The 19,994-nt window shown below is 41.0% G+C and overlaps 1 protein-coding gene across 2 annotated transcripts; it reads right to left on the bottom strand.

Annotated features, from left to right (window-relative positions):
* Nucleotides 1-2,844: 2,844 nt before the first annotated feature.
* On the bottom strand, nucleotides 2,845-17,948 carry ndufaf6 (NADH:ubiquinone oxidoreductase complex assembly factor 6). Of its 2 annotated transcripts, XM_023393688.2 has the most exons (9): nucleotides 17,729-17,948; nucleotides 16,876-16,975; nucleotides 16,516-16,638; nucleotides 16,216-16,272; nucleotides 15,608-15,710; nucleotides 15,316-15,449; nucleotides 10,360-10,461; nucleotides 7,505-7,561; nucleotides 2,845-4,859 (listed from the first exon to the last, which is right to left on the bottom strand). In XM_023393688.2, exons 1-9 carry the CDS (start codon nucleotides 17,917-17,919, stop codon nucleotides 4,731-4,733), a joined length of 996 nt encoding a protein of 331 aa, XP_023249456.1. In that variant the 5' UTR covers nucleotides 17,920-17,948; the 3' UTR covers nucleotides 2,845-4,730. The 2 variants fall into 2 exon arrangements, with proteins under 2 accessions (XP_023249456.1, XP_023249457.1); XM_023393689.2 differs by lacking the exon at nucleotides 10,360-10,461.
* Between the last annotated feature and the right edge of the window lie 2,046 nt (nucleotides 17,949-19,994).

Here is a 19,994-nt window from a genome sequence, read left to right as displayed (position 1 = left end):
TTTTTTTCCAGACACCAACAGACCGTCCTCGTTCCTCAAACACAGGGGACGATCAGCACTGAGCATCGTGTAAATCACTGCAAAAATATAAAGTAAACTATTCATAGAAAAGTAAGATTTCACCTCACTACTCCTCTGATGTCCATGAAACATGAGCTGCTGTTCATATCCACAAGTTAAAGGTCACGTTATGTTGTGAGAAATGTGGCCGAAGCATCCACTGCACTGTCATGAAAAGTGGTGTAATTACCATAATGTGCATAATTAACACACTGGCTTTAATGATAATAATAGCATTTTCAGGGCTAAATGTGCTTTGAGGACTCCTGGGGCCTCATGTATAACACACATACACACACACACAAACACACACACACACACACACACACACACACACACACACACACACACACACACTCCAACCTTCTCTACATCCACCTGCTAATTTACACAAAGAAACAAAGGTTCAGGTTGAGATGAACCAGGTTTTCTCATCAACTAAAACTCACCTGTAACGGTCGGATTATCTTTGTCTCATGGGCATTAACTTAAAGTTAGCCAATCAGAAGAGAGGCTCAGAGCCGGTTTTTATATCGTCTGATGGATCAACACTTCAAATAAAACACGGAAGAAGAAGATGAAAATATGGGACCTTTAAAACTGGGGTCACCACCACATGACACGCTCTGATAATTAGCTAATATTGCTGGACGCCACCTTTACTTAATATTCCACTTTTAATGGTGTGAATAACTTAAATCAAATTCCAAAAACCAATGTAGATGGATGAACCTGAATCTTGACAGTGAAAGTCTTGATGTTTGTTTGTTTGTATCTGTTTCCTGCAGCAGAGCTTTAGCAGCCGCCCGCCAACAGAGGAGGCTGAACCCTCCGCTTCCTCCGCTCAGTCTGCAGCAGAGTTAATGCAAGATAATCGGCCTGATGTGGTCCAGGCAGCGGGGATTACTCCCGCACCTCCTGAATACCAATCACCACTTGACCACCGTCGGGTTCTAGTTTCTCTGCAGCAAACATGTCCTCAGGCACCGTCTCTGAATTATGCTTGTCTGGCTTTTAATGGCGCTGAAGTTTCGATGTCATTTTGGAATCTCTTTACCCATGATTACACTCGCTCAGGCAGGAGAGGCTCCAGACGTCGGTTTAAATCTGCAGCATAAGAAGGCACGTATGGGGGGACAACAGTGCAACATCCACGGCTTGATCTCTGCAGGGATCTCTGCTGCACGTCTCTCTCTCTCTCTCTCTCTTTACCCTTGTTATTGTCTCAGGACTGTCGACTGTCAAATGTCTCGTTTGGCAAAACAAAGTTCCACAATGTCCCAGAAGAGCATGCCGACACAGGCAGAACAAGTTAGTATGGTAATAATATTCTCATCATGATCCCTCCACGTTTCCTTTCTGCTCCCTCCGCGCCGCTGAAGGGTGACAAGCTGCATTTTGTACATAATTCATTTTTTTTTTTTGTGTGTGTGTCTTAAAACACACGATTCATGAAATATGCAGCACAGCGCCTCAAAGTCAACAACACTGTGTTCTTTCAGGTTCCTCCGCAAGGACCTGACAAACATCAAAAGTCTGGCCGCAAGTTTGCATCAGTATTCTCACGAGCCGCCATATTAATATGTAATGTATAAGTATTGCCAATGACTTACCGCATTCAGTTTCTATCTTTTATTCATCCAGGGCAACACATTTCACCACCACCACCACCACCAGCTCTTCTTCCTCCTCCTCCTCCTCCTCCTCCTCCCTGCTTTAGATTCACACAGCTTCACACATGTTCACACGGTGCAGCAGCCGCTCTGCAGTCAGAGGCTCGAGCGCTTCCTGGCATTTTGTCGGCGTCACGGAAGAAACAGATCAAACCAGATTTACTGAGAAGTGGGAAAGTTCAGTCTGAAAAATCTCACTCTGTTCCCGAACACAGACGCTGATGCGGAGGAAAAAAGTTTTCAAAAGTTTTTTTTTTTTTTAATGGAGGTGAAAGATCCAACACAACAATGAAACTAGAACCACGTCCTTGTGGTCGTATCCTTCCGCCACTAAGACTAGTTCCAGGTTACGTCCCTGTTTATCCAGTCATATAAAATATTCACCATTACTGTGAAATTTTGAGTAATGGCTAAACCTGACCTTTGACCTTTGACTCCCCAAAATCTAATCAGTTCTTCCTTGTGTTCAAATGAATGTTTGTGCCAAATTTGAAGAAGTTCCGTGAAGGCGTTACTGAGATATCACGTCCATGGTCAACCCGAAAGCAATATTTATAATTTTTTTTTTTTTTACTTGCCTCTCAGCTGTTTATACAGATGAAAAAAAAAACATCAAAAAATGATCCTGGCAAATTAATTAAATTAATCAATCACTTGCCATTCAAGGCTTCCACCCGATATCCATAGGAACTATATTTTAATATTCTTTCCAATGATCTGCTTTTTTGGGGCGTTTCCAGAATAAAAAACAACGATCAACATTTACTGAACCACATTCTCTCCAAGGCAGAACATTTTCATTAAAGTGTGGTTTACCTGTACCTCAGGTGTGACCAGGAAGAAAAGGTCAAATTAAATTATTAGAGTAAAATTCTTGCACTTATTTTGTTAATCCGTGTTTGATATTATTGGAGTTCTTTCTCCCCGTTTTTCTTCATGTAAAATTTGAATTTGAAAAAGTGACTCCAGCTGATTATTTAATGTGGTGGAGTAATCGTTGTGGTGTGTGTGTGTGTGTGTGTGTGTGTGTGTGTGTGTAGTAGCACTAAAGTACCGGAGGAGTGTGTGTTGCTGTTATTAGACGAAGAGAAGACGTGTCAAAGAGAAGACGTCTGATTCATCGTTTTATTTGATCCTTCAGGTGCTAAACAACAGACGTGTTACAGCTTCCTGTCCGCTCTGGCCTCCGTTTGGTTTGATAACAGCAGCTGAGGACGACACCGCAACACACACACACACACACACACACACACACACACACACACACACAGTTTGTACAGTGGGAAACGTCGGACAGGTCTCCACAGGTGTGATCCGTCTCCGGCCTGTTCACAGATAAAGTGCCGCTGCCTCTCCGCACGTCATCCACCTCATTATCTTTCTGACATCCTTTTCTTCCACTCGATCGGTGCTGCCTCCTCTGCGGAGTGAAATTTGATTATGAAATGACATCAGCGCTCTGTAATCTTCTCTTTCTGCCGCTTCAATAACTCTGCATCCGAGAGAGGAAGGAGGTAATCCAACAAACCAACTCCTGACTGGCACAGGTCTCACACTATCAGAGCACGTCTGTTTTCATGAAACATTGGGGGGGTCGGGGGGTAATTTGTGGTGAAAGTTTTCTTTTTAATACTAAATAACTGGATAAGTAAATCTCCTCTGTTGCCATAGAAACCCACAGAGAGCTGTAGAGGCAGCTTTTCAACCAGGACTGGTCATGTTGGTGCCAGACTGACTCCACAACTTCCTCCTCCTCTACAGGTACGACTTGGATCTTACTGTGGTCGTTCAGTCACATGATCTAAACCGGTGGCTGCTCCCTGAAAGTCGACGAGTTGATGCATCAGCAGTGAAATGCAGCGCCAAAAGGAGAGAGATGTTTTCACGGGAAGATAAAGATGAGATGCTTCGGTGGCACAACCCCCCCAAAACCAGCGTCTGGCTCTCAGCGTCCGCCGCGCACCCAGGATTTTATTTTATTTTTATTTTTATAACAAAGCTACGACCAGGGCGCCAACTTTTACCTTTCAACTTCACGTCACAGAGGATGAACAGAGACATTAAAAAAAAACAGAGGGCGGGGCGGGAGGTGAGCCGAGCCGACATCAACTGTGAATAACATCTCTCTCATATTTTACAGGTGAGGGTTGTCGGAGAAGAGACGTCGATAACAACGCCGGGAGCTCGTGAAAATAATATCTACAGATAGGAATCAGGATAAACAAACTGACAAGTGAATATAGAGAGCCGACTCCTGAAATCCTGACTCCATCTGAAGTGCTTTATTGAAAGTGAGAGCGCCTGAAGTGTCGGTTTTAATCCCTCACTTTACACTGAGTGGTGCAGCACTAAAACCAGGAGTCCCTGATCCATTTCTCTCTGTCGAGCAGCAATGTGTGTTTTTATCAAGTCATATGTTTGAATGCGTTTGGGAGAACCGCAGGTTTGTAACGTAGCGCTCCACGTCTGTTTACAAGACGAGGAAATCCTGCATGAGAAACTGTGGCTCTTACAAACGTGAGCTTTGTTTCTGATCTCTGCTCATGTGCAAATCTCAGTATTTAAAGTTGGAAGTGCCAGTTTCTTAATACTGAGAGAAATGACGGCTAAAGCTGTAAAAGAATAAGACCTTAACGGTAATAAATGTGAAGATGAAATACTTGGGACTCTGATCATCACAACACCTCTGCCTCTCTCGTCTTTGACAGTAGATGAACCTGCCTGAGTTTTATGAGGAGTAAAGCTGCAGTGTGGGAGTCAGAGGCTGAGAAGTGACGGTTGGTGTCTGTGGAGCTGTTGATGTTTTAATAAAGAGGCAGACTTCAGACTTCAGAGGCGACGCCGTGGTTCAAAACCCCCCCCCCGGGAGAGGCGACGTCTCTGGACTTCAGTCCTCCAGCTCTCAGAGTGTCAGTCAATCTGGAATCACTGGGCTGTGCGTGGGTTGAGGTGGGTGGGCTGGGGTCGGGTGGGGCGGGTTGGGGTGAGGGTCTGATGTCAGTATGTCTTCTTCCAGGAGCGGAGGTACAGCTGGATGGGGATCAGGGGGTTTCTGTTCTTCAGACTGGGGTGGAAAACATCGAAATCTGCCTTCCTCACTCTCTGCAGGTAGTCCTCCAACACCACCTGCAGCAACACAACACCACAGAAGAAGAAGAAGAAGAAGAGTCTGATCAGGTCTGGAGAAGGAATAACCACGACATGTTCGTTTTTGAAATTTGGATCAATAAATCACACACACACACACACACACACACACACAAAATCACATATGCACAGAAATAACCTCTGCTGCAGTGCAGAGGTCCAGCGCGGCGTGAAAAACATCATTCTGCTTTGAGGAGGGCAGAGAGGTCGGCGCCGTGTTCAGACTGAAGTACAGTGTTTTCTCTCAGCTCTGTATTTACAGCAGGTCGGCTCAGCAGCATTGTTATGATTACTCATCACGAAAGAAGCTCACTTACTGTATATATAATCTATAATGAGTGTTTTCTTGCAGCGGGAAGGTGTAGGTGTGCATGTGTGTCACCTAAATCTGCTGCTTTTAAAAAATCTGTGTATTTTATCAGTAAAACACGGAAACATTGAGACAAATCTGCTGCTTACTGTGTATTCATGTGTGTATTTATGTTTTTAAATAAATGACAGGAGCAGGAAGTATTGCTCAGGAAATCCTGCATCACAAACTGTATCACTATCGAGACGAGCGTTTCTACATTTTAAGATATTAAACTTTACTGTGATACAAATCTTTTACCGTCACTGTTTCCAGAGGACGTAGGTTGGATGATGTTCTGCTGCATTATTGATGCCAAAATCCTACGTAAGGTTCCGTCTTACTGTCAGAGACATGACGATTTACGGTGGTGATATTGTTTTTATTTTCATCTTTACTGTCTGACGGAGAGGAGGGGGAATAGCTGACGGTGTTGGGGAAATGACGACAGAGAAAATGACAGGTAACAGGTTTTGGATTTTAATTTAGTAAAGTTTTGTAAAGCAGAAGATCCTCCCTCTCGCTAACGTTTCGGTCTCTCTCGACCTTTGGGTCGTCCTAACGATCAATACACTGTGATGCTGAGCAGCAGCAGTGAGCGGGACCTTCTTCTTTGCAAGACTTAAGTGATGTTTTCCAACACACCTGCACCTGAGACGTGAGGAAGTTTAACAAGGAAACGTGTTATAACCGTGTTATAACCAATTATACAAGAAACAGAAAGTTAATCTAAGTGACTGAAATATTATACTTTCATACTTTAGATACTTAGATATCAGGACGTACTGAAGTGTAAAGTATTTATCATCAATTATAACGACATGTTTTATATTATTGCAGCTGTGTTTGACTAGATTATCATTAGTTCATCATCAGTTTCTTCACCTGAAGGATTTTCTACATCTGCAGGTGGAAACCATCTGCTGCTGTTACTCCTCTGTTTGTTTAACTGGTGTGACAGAGACTGAATCTGCAGCTGCTAAACACACGAGAGAGTTTGTGTAAATGTCTTTATACGTTCAGAGTCACTTTCCTGAGGCGTTCCATAACTTTTTCCTGATATTCTCTGTGGCTGATTAATGAATTGGTCCCAGGATTAAACCAGGCGTCGATACAAATACTGACGTTCCAATGATAAATGTTTTTTTCCTTTAAGCAGAACGTCATCACTGATTGCCCACAACTTACATCATCACTGCACAGATTAATCCACTTTCCTCTGTGTGTTTCATTATCAGAAGCTTTAAAACAAACCCGATATGAACTAATCTATAGTCAACACACACACGCCTGCAAACACAGTTTGAAACCTCTGTTATTTGTATTAAAGGGAGGAAAAACTATGAGACAGTGTGTTTATCAGAACAGCAGTGAAACACCTGGAGAACTAAAACTGTGAATGTGCAGGTTTCAGTGGACAGATCCCCCTCAGGCTGAAAGTTGGTGATGTGGATGTTGGATTTCAAACTTTTTCAGCCACAGCTACAAATCAAACAGAGGTAGAGCCAGTGTTTTTCACCCTAAAGGGACATTTCAGAGATCAATTCAACTTGTGACTGATGAGAAGTGGTGAGGCTAATGAGTTCGGGGTGCAAGAGAAAGATGAAGAATTGTTTAGCCTTGTTTTCCCTCTGTGAACTTCTCCCAAGGACCTGTATATATTTAAAGCTCCATCCAGTGTAAAGGTCTCTGTCCATGTGTAGTGTGATTATAGATCAGCTCTAGCTTCTATATTAATACTGTGAAAGTATCAAAGCCTCAGTCCACAGAGAAATGCACACAGCCTGTATTCAGAAACTGAGCCTTAAAACCAGCCGTCAGGACTTCTGGAACTTTGTGATGTCACAACAAAGCAGTCACCAAGCCCCGCCCACCTGGACCCACCATCCAAACCTTTACAGGATTTGGTTTCTCTGAGTGTTTTTACCTGAAATCTGCTTTATTTTTATTGGATCACTCAGAAAACAGTCAGCCAATCAGAAAAGAGTCTCAGAGCCTCCTCTCTTCTGATTGGCTCATCAACCTGTTGTTACTAGAGCTGCAGAGAGAAGCCTGAGAGACGAGATGTAAAACTACACTGAGATGGTTTTTATATCTTCTGATGGATCAACACTTCAAATAAAACACAGAAGAAGATTTTAAAAGCTTTTCCTGAAAGCTTCACTGAAGTTTTAAGATATCTGATTTTTATTTTTAATCCATTTCTCTAAGTTTCTTGGTGACTCTTACGTAGATTACGTTTTCCAGAACAGATATCAGCAGTTATCTGACTCACCGTCTGGAGGAAGGCCGGCGTGGCAGCTGGTGGAACGTTGCTGCTAAAAGATCGAGCCTGAAGGAGAAAGAAGACGAAGACAAATTAATTAAAAAAATGTAGGCGAAGACACATTCACACGTTTTAAAGACGTTGCAGGTGTCAGCTGTCTCACACTCCAAACACACGATCAGCAGCTTCCGTCTGGACTGTTGGGAAAAAGAAAAACAACTCACTTCAAACCGCTCTGCGGGGCTCGTGCAGGGATTTGTTTAAAGTTTAGAGAAAGATTATTTTCAGTAGCTAAAGCAGCTGCTTCCAAAATCAACTTTATTAAGAGGGTTTGCTGCTGGTTGAAGGCAGAAATATGGGCGAATACAGTGATTATGGAGGTTCCATTTAAATGAATTAAATTTGTGACGGTCCAGAGCTGAGTCTCTTTGGGGGACCGAAGAGAACATGAGGTTCTAGGTTCAGAAAACTCTTAATTCTTCAAAGAAATACAGAATCAACACTTTATTTTTTGTACAAACTTAAGGATTCAAAAAGGTAAATTTCCCTCTTCTTCTGTCCGCTCTGGTCGTGGTTTAAAAATGAAAAAGATATAAATCAGAAGAGAAGAGTAGGAGCTAGAAACCTCTCGACTTCCTCTTCCTTTAGTTGTTTTGCCACTAAATCAATACCGTCATATATTTATGTATATATGCGACTTAATGGAAACATTTCCACATTTAAATGAGAGATTAAAGTGAAGAGAAACTGACAACAGGCCACCAATATACCAACATATTTAACTATAAGCTCACGTCCTGCTGTTACTGTGTCAGCGTTGTGAGACACGGAGGCCATTAGACTTTTAATGACTAACATAACCTCTGTTGTTCTTTTTCAGTTGTTAATGTGGCTCTTGTCTAATTGACTGAGAGCCAGGGGAGGACAGTAAACAGTAAACACATTAAATACATGCAGTGAAGAAGAAAATCCTCAGTTATATCCTGCTTTGCTACTGTTAGGAACGTTCTTAGTTGCTATAAACAAGGTTCAAATAAAACATAAATGCTGATGAATGTTTGGGCGGCAGCTTAATGAAAAAAGCCTCTAAAAGAAAATCAATGACTCGAGTAATTGGAGGCTAATAAAGCTCCAAACCAGTTGGTCCCCGACTCCTAAGAGCTCAATTACTGTACTGTGTGTTTAAACCGTGTGTGCAGACACTGTGCAAGTTGTAAATCACTGCATGTCAAATCATCCCCCTGCAATTTGAATTTTAAAAATAGCACTCTCTGTTTTCCTCCTGCTGTTTGAGATCTGGTTAAGTGGCTTAAAAAGGTATTTCAAAGGGGTTACAAAGCAGAAGTGTTGCTGATGTGAGGTTTAGGAGGCACAAGACTGAAGCACATGTCCATCAGCTTGTGCAACCTGACTTTCCAGGACAGTTTTGACAATTAATCGAAATCGCAATATGGTGAAATGTTGCGGAGCGACAGAGACGCCTACGAATCTCATTCTCCAGATTTAAAGGAAACATGTTTGTTTGGAACAAGACTCAACGGAAATCACATCATCATCATATTTATATTTAAAGATTAAAGATTCCAACATCTTCCAGGATTTCAGGAAACCTTGAAATATTATATAACGATGGTGATGTTTTATATTTTTCTTTTTGTCATCAAATAATATCCAAAACCAACAATGAATGGATCTCTCTAACAAGTTTGTGTGTCTCAAGCCTTTAGTTCATTTTGTGCTGCAGGAATTAGTCCTAAAACCTGGAGACAAGTTCGTATTTTAGCACTTCCTGAAGTCTCCTCACAGCTGAAACACAAAATCAAGATATTTTCACGTTTTACTCTACGACATAAAATACGTCAGTAAATACCCAAGTCCTCATTTGGTGTTGACGTCATGTGACCCTGGTGAAGTTGGTTTATAGTCCAACATTAGCTTTTTTCTGCTGATTGTATTGAGGCTTCAAACATCAAACAGTGATGTTCATTAGTGAAGATGATCCTGCTGAACTAAACCTCAGGATCAGAAACTGTTATTTTCTCTAATAATCCAAAACACAACGGAGAAATCCTATTGGCTGTTTGTGGAGGGAACCAGGGTGAAGCTAACTTCAGGTGGACCACAAACATACTTCATCCCTGCAGCTCTTAACTCACCGATGAACCAATGGGGTTAATGGGTTAATAATTCATTTCTTATTATTTATTTTGTGTAATTTGTAGTAGTGTAATTTGACTTGTGATGTTTTTTGCCGAGGGACTATGGATGTAAATTAGTTTACATCGTGTGTTTTGTACTGAAGTTCATTAACATATACTGTCCCTATAAATAAATAAATAATGCTGCTGCTGAAAACTTTCCCCCGCAAATCATCTGACTCAAACTACTGCGGCTGGTTATACACACCACACTGTTTTACTTTGTTTGGGATCAGACATCTGAATTCCCTCCGTCCTGCGAGGCAGGAAACGTCTGTGCGCTCCCTCTGTGATGGAAGAAGATACCAGACTTCATTCAGTCAGTGGATCCCCTCTAACTCTTCAAAAAACCACTTACAGCTCCATCTCTCTCCTCAGACACACAAACACTTCAAACACCTGCGGCCCTGGTGGCACTTGTGTCGGGGGCGGAGCCAGGCGCTGAGTGTGGAGGCACTCTGTGGAGGTTTCTGTTTGATCTGCGGCAGCCTGGGTTGTGTCTCGCTTTGCACAGAAGCCAAATGAATAAATGCCAATGTAAATGTAAATCCCTGCAGAGCGTCACAGTGTCACAGCAGCGCGTTAATACCCATGGTGTTTTTTGGACAGCTGTGACGGTACGAGCACATCGGTCTTGTGGTACAGGTGACAGGTGAGAGTACCTACGTGCTGTAAATGTACGTGAGCCTGACTGGCGATGTCGTACACGACGTCCCGGACGTTCTGCTCCCGGCTGCCGCGGATAAAGTCCTCCTGAGACGCTCCGTGCTGCAGAGACACAAGAGACAAACACGCTCATGTTTTGGGGGCACGAGTGATACGATAACTTAATGGCGGAGCTTATCACTGCAGCTCAGCTGTATCCACTTCAGCTCCACGAGCACGAGAGCCCAGGCTTCTCTTTAATCTGTCAAAAAGGAGACACTTAAACTGCTGCAGGTCTGTTTCTGGTGCACCAGCGACACCACTGCACCTGCACAGGGTTTCAGTTTCATCTTTCACACAGTTAATTTAATTAACATCAGTGCAGACCAAAGCCGAATATCTCAACCCACTGATGGTAACTACTGCTGTGGCATCTCCCTGTGTTTAACCTGTTTATTTTCCATCTTCATTCTAAATACTGTGCATGTATGTTTATATTTCTATATGTATAAGACAGAATATACATTTTATTCTGTATAATCAGCAACTTTGCACAAAAAAGATCCTTTCTTATCCTCTCAAAGGAGTTTGCTCTACACAAAGTTCTTTGCAGTTCATCCACACGAACATCTACTCTCATCAGAGATCATTTGGCTTTAAAAATATTATATATCTTTGATATAATTTATTAGTAAGCAAGCAAGTAAGTATATAAAGTTTATTTAAATAGTAACTTTCACAGATAAAATCATAAAAAAGTACAAATGTTTATGATTCAATATTATGTTCAAATCTTGCACGCTGCAGATTAGAGAGGAGAACATCTGTGCAGTTTCCCCTCATCTCTTGATAAATAATGATTTAACGACAGGACGTGATGTCACCTTGAGCTTTGTCATGTGTATTTAAATTACTTTTTTTTTTTTTTCAAATTGCCAGTCAGGTTTAGGAAACAGTGATCAGCGTCTTCCAGCAGCAGGAAACAGCACGAGGCGTAAAATCCAGGTGAAAATCAGTCGACGCTGCTCCTGTGAAGATGTGAGACTTAATGATCCGTTATTATTCATGAGCAGGTGGGTCACTGAGAATGAGAAAACCCAACATCATCGAGAGGATGAACTACCAGGATAAACAACAATCATTTCTGCGCAACTCTCAAACCTCCTCGCATTTTCTTCTGAACGTCTCAGACCCGCCGACTGTGACGACTTAATTGAAGCTGTCGGGCGAAACCGATCTGACCCTCTCTCTCTTTACGGGAACAAAATAACAGAATAATTTTCCCCGAGAACCGTTTCTGCGAGAACTGGGGGGAAACTGCCTGAGGGCGGACTGAACTCGCAGCTGGGAAATAATGATGAGAAATAACGAGGCGGGAATAATGGAGGGGAAACGTTGAAGAATAGACGAGAGGGGGAGAGGTGAGGCGTTACACTTGACACCTGACACGCACCTGATAACGCACCTCTTTAACACACTGCATGTAACTCCTGCAGCCGAGAGTCTCTCAGTCTAGACGACAACAAAAGACGACGTTTGGCGGGCGTCGAGAAGTTGCAAGGGATCATGGGATGTCCCAGTTTGGTTCAGGAGGGTTTTTTTTTTTTTACCAGCAGCTGAATTGTCCACAACCAATGACCAGGTGATAATAACCAGTAAAAACTGTTTCACATTAAAAGTCTGTGTTTCCTCTGATAACTTGATCCTTGCTCCAGACGTCCGATGACTAAAATCCTTCACCTGCTTAAAATATACAGTTGCAAACGACAACATTTAAAAAGTGAATCTTAGAATTGATGGAAACATTTGGGACATAAAGCAGACGGGAGACGAGACGAGGAAGAATCAGTAACTTTTAAATCACTTCTTATGTCACATCGTCTTTTTTTTTAAATCGTCTTTTTATGTTGAATCGTCTCCAAATCACCTTTTTATTGCTTTTATTGTGCGTGTTTGTGTGTTTTTCTACAACAGCTGCTCCCTCTAATTGTCCTCATTTATATTGAATTATATTATTTGTCCTCCCTCTGTAACTCCACCTGATTTCTCTCCTGCTTGTGACTCTTATTGCTTTTGTTTTGTTTGTCAAAGCACTTTGTAAACTCTGTTTTTAAAGGTGCTGAATAATTAAAGTTATTATTATATTCATATTATTATAGGTCTAGTAACTTTTTAGACATTTTTATGTGGAAAAGTTACAGATTATAGTTTTAACAATGTTATTTAACTTGCATCCCGTCTGATCTAAACAAACTACCCACAGTATCTGCCCGTGATCAGCGGAGTCATTTCTTTCAAACTCTGTTACCCAGACTAACCGGCTGTTTCATGGTTTGAATGTAGTATTTTGATTTGTTATTTTGCAACTTACAACATAATCTTTATGACCTGTGGTGAACATGTGAGCCTCTCAGACAGATGTTCTCCAGTCACATCTGCCTCTCCCACCGAAGGAGGGATCTGTCACTCTCAGTGAACGAGAGACGTGCAACTTCTCAAACGCCATTTTTTCGTGCGACAGTGATTGCAGGTTGTTTCGGTACAGACCTGTGTCCACAGCGAAAACACCTGAACAACAACAACAACAACAACAACAACAACAACAAAACCTTTTCCTCTTCACCCGCAGAACTGCATCACAGCCAACATCTGGTGAGGAGGTTATTTTGACAAAATCAACATAAATGCATCTCCATGACGACAGCTGCGCTCTATTATTGGATATATTAACATTTAAAATGAATGAAGAGCTGTCCTCTTCACTGCCCTGCCGACAGACTCAGACTCAGCCCGTTACTCTGATCACCTTCACTGTTTTAATGCAGCCAATTCACATTACACTTGTCATTTTATATCGTTAATAACACCTGTTTTCCTCATATGATTTATTACATCCATTTTACAAATGTCATGAGTTGTGTCCTTCGTTTTATCGCTGCTACTCCTAATACGCTAAAAAGATATTTATCAGTTGTTGAGAAAGCTGGTGAGACGTGATTGCTGATGTGCGTCTTATGTATTTCTTCCCCCCTGTTGTTCACACATGATCAACCAAGTGTCACAGGAAAATGAGTCCCTCTCTTGTCTCTCTGCTGCATCCTGCACTGTTGCCTCCAGTGTTTCTGAATCAACAAAACATTAAATTTAATCTTGTTTTGCTTCTTTAGTCATGAGCTACATGGTTCACATATAAATATATATATATATATATATCTATGAGAGCATGAGGGGGATTTCAGCACACCAGCAGCCCCCTCTTCAGGCAGCAGCGTGGAGGTGATGTAGGGTGAGTGAGCTCAGGAGGCCTCGGGTCACGAGCGTCATCTCTCCACAGCTGAAGATTTCTAAGCGCAGAGCCTGTGTGCTTCACGCAGCAGCCGAAATACATCTGCACAACATATATAACCCCCTCACCCCCCACCCCCACCCTGCCCACCTCTCTCAGATCCTCCAGCAGCAGTGTGTTGTTCTCTGTGTGGGACAGATGGCCCACACAAAGGTTGCAAATTGTTTGCAGCATTTTTCTGTTCATCTGCAGTGTGTGTGTGTGTGTGTGTGTGTGTGTGTGTGTGTGTGTGTGTGTGTGTGTGTTTCTGAGGCAGAAGGGTTTAAATCTGAGGCTCCATATGGTTGTTGTGTAACGACCCCTCACTGGTTTGTTGTCGCTTTGTGCTGGATAATGATTTCGTTACTGCTACGACAAGAATATCATCTGACACGATGTCAAAGCGGAAGCATGAGTCAGACAAACATGTGTGGGAGTGTGTGTGTGTGTGTGTGTGTGTGTGTGTGTGTGTGTGCCTCATGTTGTCTCTGGGAGCAAAACTCAGACTTAAAAACCAGTCGACTGGGGACACGCTTTAACTAGTGTCACGCTGCTGTTATGGCAAAGTAAGAGTTACAGTCGAGGTAAGAGCTGAATGAGTCTGTGTTAACCCTTTAAATCAACCATTTTTAATGATTTTCACTTTAACAAAACTCCTCTCTTTCTTGCAATGAGGCTGAGCACTGAAGTGAAACACCTTATGAATATTGACTCAAATGTGTCTGAGCACAAAATATCTAAAAACAAAAGTTTGGTTTGATTCTGAAGCTTGTTTACTTCTTTTATCAGCTACTTCCTGATTTAACACAGGAGAACTGTCTAACTTCAGACTTTATTATCTAAAATTTTATTAAAGAAAAGTTCTATTTTATTTCGCACTATCCAGGTTTCAACTGGAGTTTTACGCAAAACAGAATCGATCTTATTTTTTAGAAAGATTGACTGCGAATAGTCTGTGTTTCCACCGAGTGATGTCATGCGATATCATTCTGATTAAACAGGACGACACATTTCCAGCATCTGCCTCTCTGTTGGAACTGGCTCCCCGGGGGCCTGATGCCACAGGTGCCACAACTTGAAAGCGAGAAATGTTTCCATTTTAATTCTGCAAAATATTACTTTGTGAAATTGTCTGAAAAACCACCTCCTTGATTCCTGTGCGACGTTGTAATTCTCCTCACGTTTTGATGCTTTTATGATTTTGTCTGACTATTTGTTAGTTTTTATTCCCTGATGCTGAAGAAACTATATTTTCATTTCAACTGTATTTGGAACAAAATTAATCTTGAACTTTAATATTTTCTAAAACAAAACAAAGTTAAGATTTGATTATAATCTCCTATTTAAGATGTAGAAGAATGTATGGTTTCGGCATCGCTACCAAAACTCAGGTATCACTGTCAGCAGTGTTAAATATTTTCTAACAACAATCAGCCCTGGGACAAACACTGTTCAGATCAGTTTACAGTAAACGCTGCTCTTCATGCTTTTATCTGATTTCTTCAGCTTAATTTGGGTCAATAAAAGCGATTTTGAAGATGCATCATTCTGCTCAGTTTCATCAAATTACACTGAGATCTTTGGGGGTAATTTCTCCTTCAGGGGTAAACAGTAAACAGGAGAGCTGATATCACCGTGAAGCCTCCACTCACCAGCATGCAGATGTCCATGGGCAGGTAGACTTTCCGTCGGCTGCTGTGATACGGAGTCGCTCGCAGACACGTGACGATCCCCTGAGCTTTGCCGATGTGACTGGCTGCGTGGTCGGCGTGCACGTTTTTCAAACCTGCAGAAAAAAACAGACACAAGGGTTGAAAATGATCACATTCCCAAACGCGGACCTTTATCCAAACCTACCTATGATATCTTTATCTAAACAACGAACCACCAGGACGGGTTTCAGTATCTGAGAATATATTTATGTCTACAGCTTCATGTCCTCACCTAAACACTCCAGCATCAAGTATATCAAGGACGACTGTGTGTTCTCTGAATACGTCTCCAGGTCCTGGAGGTTCCTGTAGGCTCTGTCATCCATATCCTTTTCCTGGTGAAACACACACACTTTCAGCGTTTACTTTACAGAAGTTAATTTGATTAATTTTAATCATTTTTTGGCTTATAAACTCTTAAATTCAATCATTTTGCACTTGTGGCCGCTAATCACAGGTTCCATAACATCTGTCACCTGCGTGCAGCTCAATCACTGAGGGATTTTCCTTTTTCAAGCCGTTTTATTTGTTATTTTTTGAAGCTGATCCAGTAAAACTTTCCAATATTTCATGATAAAATGAGCTCAACTTTCCGCAGAAGTTTTTTTGTTTTTTCTTCCTTCCTTTCACATTATTAATTTCTGTTGTGGCCCCTTCAGAGGCTCCTGACCCCCAGTGGCAAATACAAATTAAAAGTAATAATATTCTTCTTTTTTACCAACTGATCAAACAGAAAAGAATGAAAATATAAACACAGACACGTGCTATGTAAACTCGCCTTGTGACGACTGTGTGTAAATTTAATAAAGACAACATTCACACGTTACATTTGTGTCTTACTCTCTCAGTGATGATCTTCAGCAGCCACCTCTTTGTCAAGTAGTGTTTCCTCACCGCCTGCAAAACATCGTTCAGACTGTTCATCATCTGATGCTCGCATTAATCAATCAACTTAAAGCTCCTGAGGAAACAATGAAGCTTGACACACAGAGAACAGAATGAAGCAGCAAACATTTGACAGAAGATGCTTTCTCACGTTAAATGTTGACATTGTGGCTATGATTAAAACTAAAGACGTTACTTCGTCCTGAATCAGTCTGGAGCTTTTTGACGTCCTGTTCTCTGTAGGTTGATATTTACCCTCCACAGCTCGTTAGTGACCGGCTGGTTCGGAGGCTCATCTCTGTAGATTTCCTCTATGGCTGTCTTCCAGAACTCCATCCGCATCAGACCAATGGTCTTCTGGGAAACTGAGTCCTTCACCTTGTATCGAAACAAACATAAGAGGGCAAATATTTAACACGCCACTTAAAAAAGGCCTGGGATCTGAGAAGAAGCAGCTCATTACAGTTTTAATCATAATAAACTATCAATAATAGGAATAGCAACAATAGCAGTGGTAACCGTTCTTTAACAGTAAGACTATTAACTGTAAATTGGTAAAAACATCTGTATCAACATCTGTAATCCTCCATCCAGTCTGGCTGTAGGAATACCTGCCTGTGCCAGCTCCACATTAAAGGCTCTCAGAGCCAAAGAGGAACGCCGCACCTCCTCTGGGAGGAGGAGAGAGGACACGAAGCCGTCATAGTCTCTGGACCTGAGGAGGAGGAGAGACAGGGGTGAGGAGAACAGTGAGAGACAGTAACGAGATACACTACGTATTCACATTTATTTATTTAATTTAATCTTCATTTAATCGGACAGTCTCACTGATAAAATATCTTTACCAAGAAATCACAAGTCACAATCAACAACAAACACAACAGAACTTCACAATACAAGAAACTAAGAAGCTATGAATCAGCAAACACATTTACAATAGTCAGAGATTTCATAAAATAATATATATTTAAAATCGCCAAAGGAAATATAAGACTCTAGTTTGTTTCATTCCATTTTAATGATGCACAGTAACTGAAAGCAGCTCTGCCAAAACTTTAACAATAGAGCTTTATAGGAGCTTAATAAACATACTTTACATTCTAGAGGCTGAAACTACATTTAAATACATGCTTATTGATGAGCTGGGTTGAGCCGAAATGAAGAGTAAACACAAAATATTCAGAGAGCATACTAAGCTTTCTAAACATATTTTTTGTTGTTATGAATTTTTACGTTGTTTTCATTTATATGTGATATTTGAATGGAGTCTGTCGTGGTTTTGTTTCCCTGCAAAACGTTATATTCCCCCTTTTAATGTGTTATTTATCCTTTTATAAGAGCGTTAAAGCTCTTTAAAAAGGCAGGACTGGCTGTTTGTAGCCGTATTTTAAGCTGTTATATCCCCCCCGGTGAGGGTGAATTCACTTAGCTTTAGTTAGCTTGTTGTTGTTAGCATCGAGAGACCCACCTGACCAGCTCCAGACAGAACTTCTCGTTGTGTTGTGAGTCCGGAGTCGCGCTCGTCGCCGCCCTCACACTCCGTATTTCAGCCGCTCTCTGGACACACACGCTGGTGGGTGATATCTTTCTGTGGAGAGTGTGGTACAGCGACGTTTTGCTGCTTAATAACCCATGTTTAGAGCTGACGCCAGCTGCCATGTTCCCCTTCAACTTTCAACCTTAACTTGTGTGTCACGTTGAAAACATTCCCCCGGGAAACAAGACAAGCCGCGGACTTTATATTCCGCTTCGCTTTAATTAAACGAAGATATCTGATAATGATCCTATAAAATAATACAAATTAATACAAATAATACAGATGACATCTGCTGTATGTTGCCTTCTGTTTTGGTGTTTTTTAACAGAGACTATACACATTAAACAGGTGAACAAGAAACATACTGATGACACAGAGGTTTAGCACCAACTTAGGTCGATACTCAGGGGACATGCTCCCCCGGGGCCATTTGTACATTATTTGGGAAAAAATGAACGTGAAAGTTGCCCAGGAAAATAAATCATCCTAAACCTGCATCATATTTTGAATCTAATTGTTCTCTATCTCCATCAGTCTGAAACCACAACACAACAGATTTTGACAATGACTAATTTTAACTACTGTCACATAAAAAGAGGCAAAGATTGTCTGATGTGACTAGTTTGACTTTATATGACACAGGTGGGGAATGAATTTGATATATACAGCATCACTAATATTGACACCTGTTGTTGTTGTTGTTACACTATGCTGCAGTAGAGTTTGCAGATTTAATGTTAAGATGACAAATGTACATTTAAATCCAGACCATAATAATATGAGATGCTCTAACTGAACAGACGCGGATCCACAACAAGGCCAAGTAAATGTCTTCACGACTCTGAATTGAATATGAGGCCAACAGAAGAAAATTTTATTTTATTTAATCTACTCCTGATCACCTGCTCTTTATCTCTGTACACAGATTTCCACAAAAGCATTTTTTTCTTTCCCTGTGTCTTTGTTGAACCTCACCACTGATCATTTGTTCAGTTTTGATTCACACTGTCTTAACAAATACAAATCTCTTTGCCACAAGCTCTCTCTTCTTCACTCTTCAAATCCAGACTTCCTCTTCTGTCTTCTTCTCACCCTTTCTCCACCCCTCTCCTCCTGGTTCTTCATCACATATTTTTCTCGTCTCTTCTTCTCTTAACTTCAGCTTTTCACTCCTTTCTACTCCTGCTTCCTCTCCTGGTCCACAGGTTGTCCTGTCCCTGTGCTCTCTTACTCATTTTCCCTCAAATAAATAATAATATAAAAGGCTAGTAGGTTAGAGCTTCATTGATTTGTCGGTCCAGTCAGAGAAACTCTGAGGAAATGACACCAAGTTGAAGTTATAAATATGAATAGTGTTATAATAAATTTCATCTAAGGCTTTTGGGGAAACATCCGGAGCTAGAAACAGACTGTAATTCAAAGCTATTAAACGTTTTTTTTTCTTTTCCCGTTTATTCTCATTAATGTCAGTACAGGTACAGGAGAGGTGACGTTGGCTGCGTGCCATGGAGTGACAGCAGGTCAGGGGTTGACAGTCATATGACCGCACAGTGTCAAGGTACAACATTACGTCATAAAACCCACTGGAAAATGCTGGTATGACTTTCAAAACAAAAGTATGACATTGAAAGAATATGTAACGAAATGCATCAAAACGTATTTCAATTTCAATTATTTTGAATTCTTTTACTTTGTTTTCATTCATAGGGACACTTTTATTGATCATATATTGATTTATAAAATCCATATGTGGCGCTATTACAACATATATTGATTGCATATCTGCCAGATATTACATGACTTTACTAAATTTACTCTTTTTGCATCTTTACAGCTTTGTTTTCTTTCTTGTTTTGCAAATCCTGTAACAATTCTTAAATCCCAGAGAACAACAAATTATAAGTAAATAATTTCTGATGTAGTTAAATGTAAATCAAGTATACAGCAGCAATGACTGTCAACACACAAATAAACAGATTTACATTTCGTTGACAGTTGATAGACCCAAAATGTTATGTAAAAAAAAAAAGAAGAGAGGTTGCTTTTTAGAAATGAAGTTAACAAATAAATATTCATGTTGAGTCAGAATTGCGTAATTTTTTTATTTTAATTTTTAAAGTCTGTGTTACGACATTAAGTCAAAATTATGATATATTAAATAAAATGATGAGGTTTGAAGTCAGAATTATGAGACTGT

Source organism: Seriola lalandi, unplaced genomic scaffold (genome assembly GCF_002814215.2).
Source record: "Seriola lalandi dorsalis isolate HSWRI2012SDOR001 ecotype SW California unplaced genomic scaffold, Sedor1 jcf7180002054941, whole genome shotgun sequence".
In the NCBI taxonomy this organism is placed as follows: Eukaryota; Metazoa; Chordata; class Actinopteri; order Carangiformes; family Carangidae; genus Seriola; species Seriola lalandi.
Note: the sequence above shows the minus strand (reverse complement) of the source record. Positions and strands in the feature narration are given on the sequence as shown.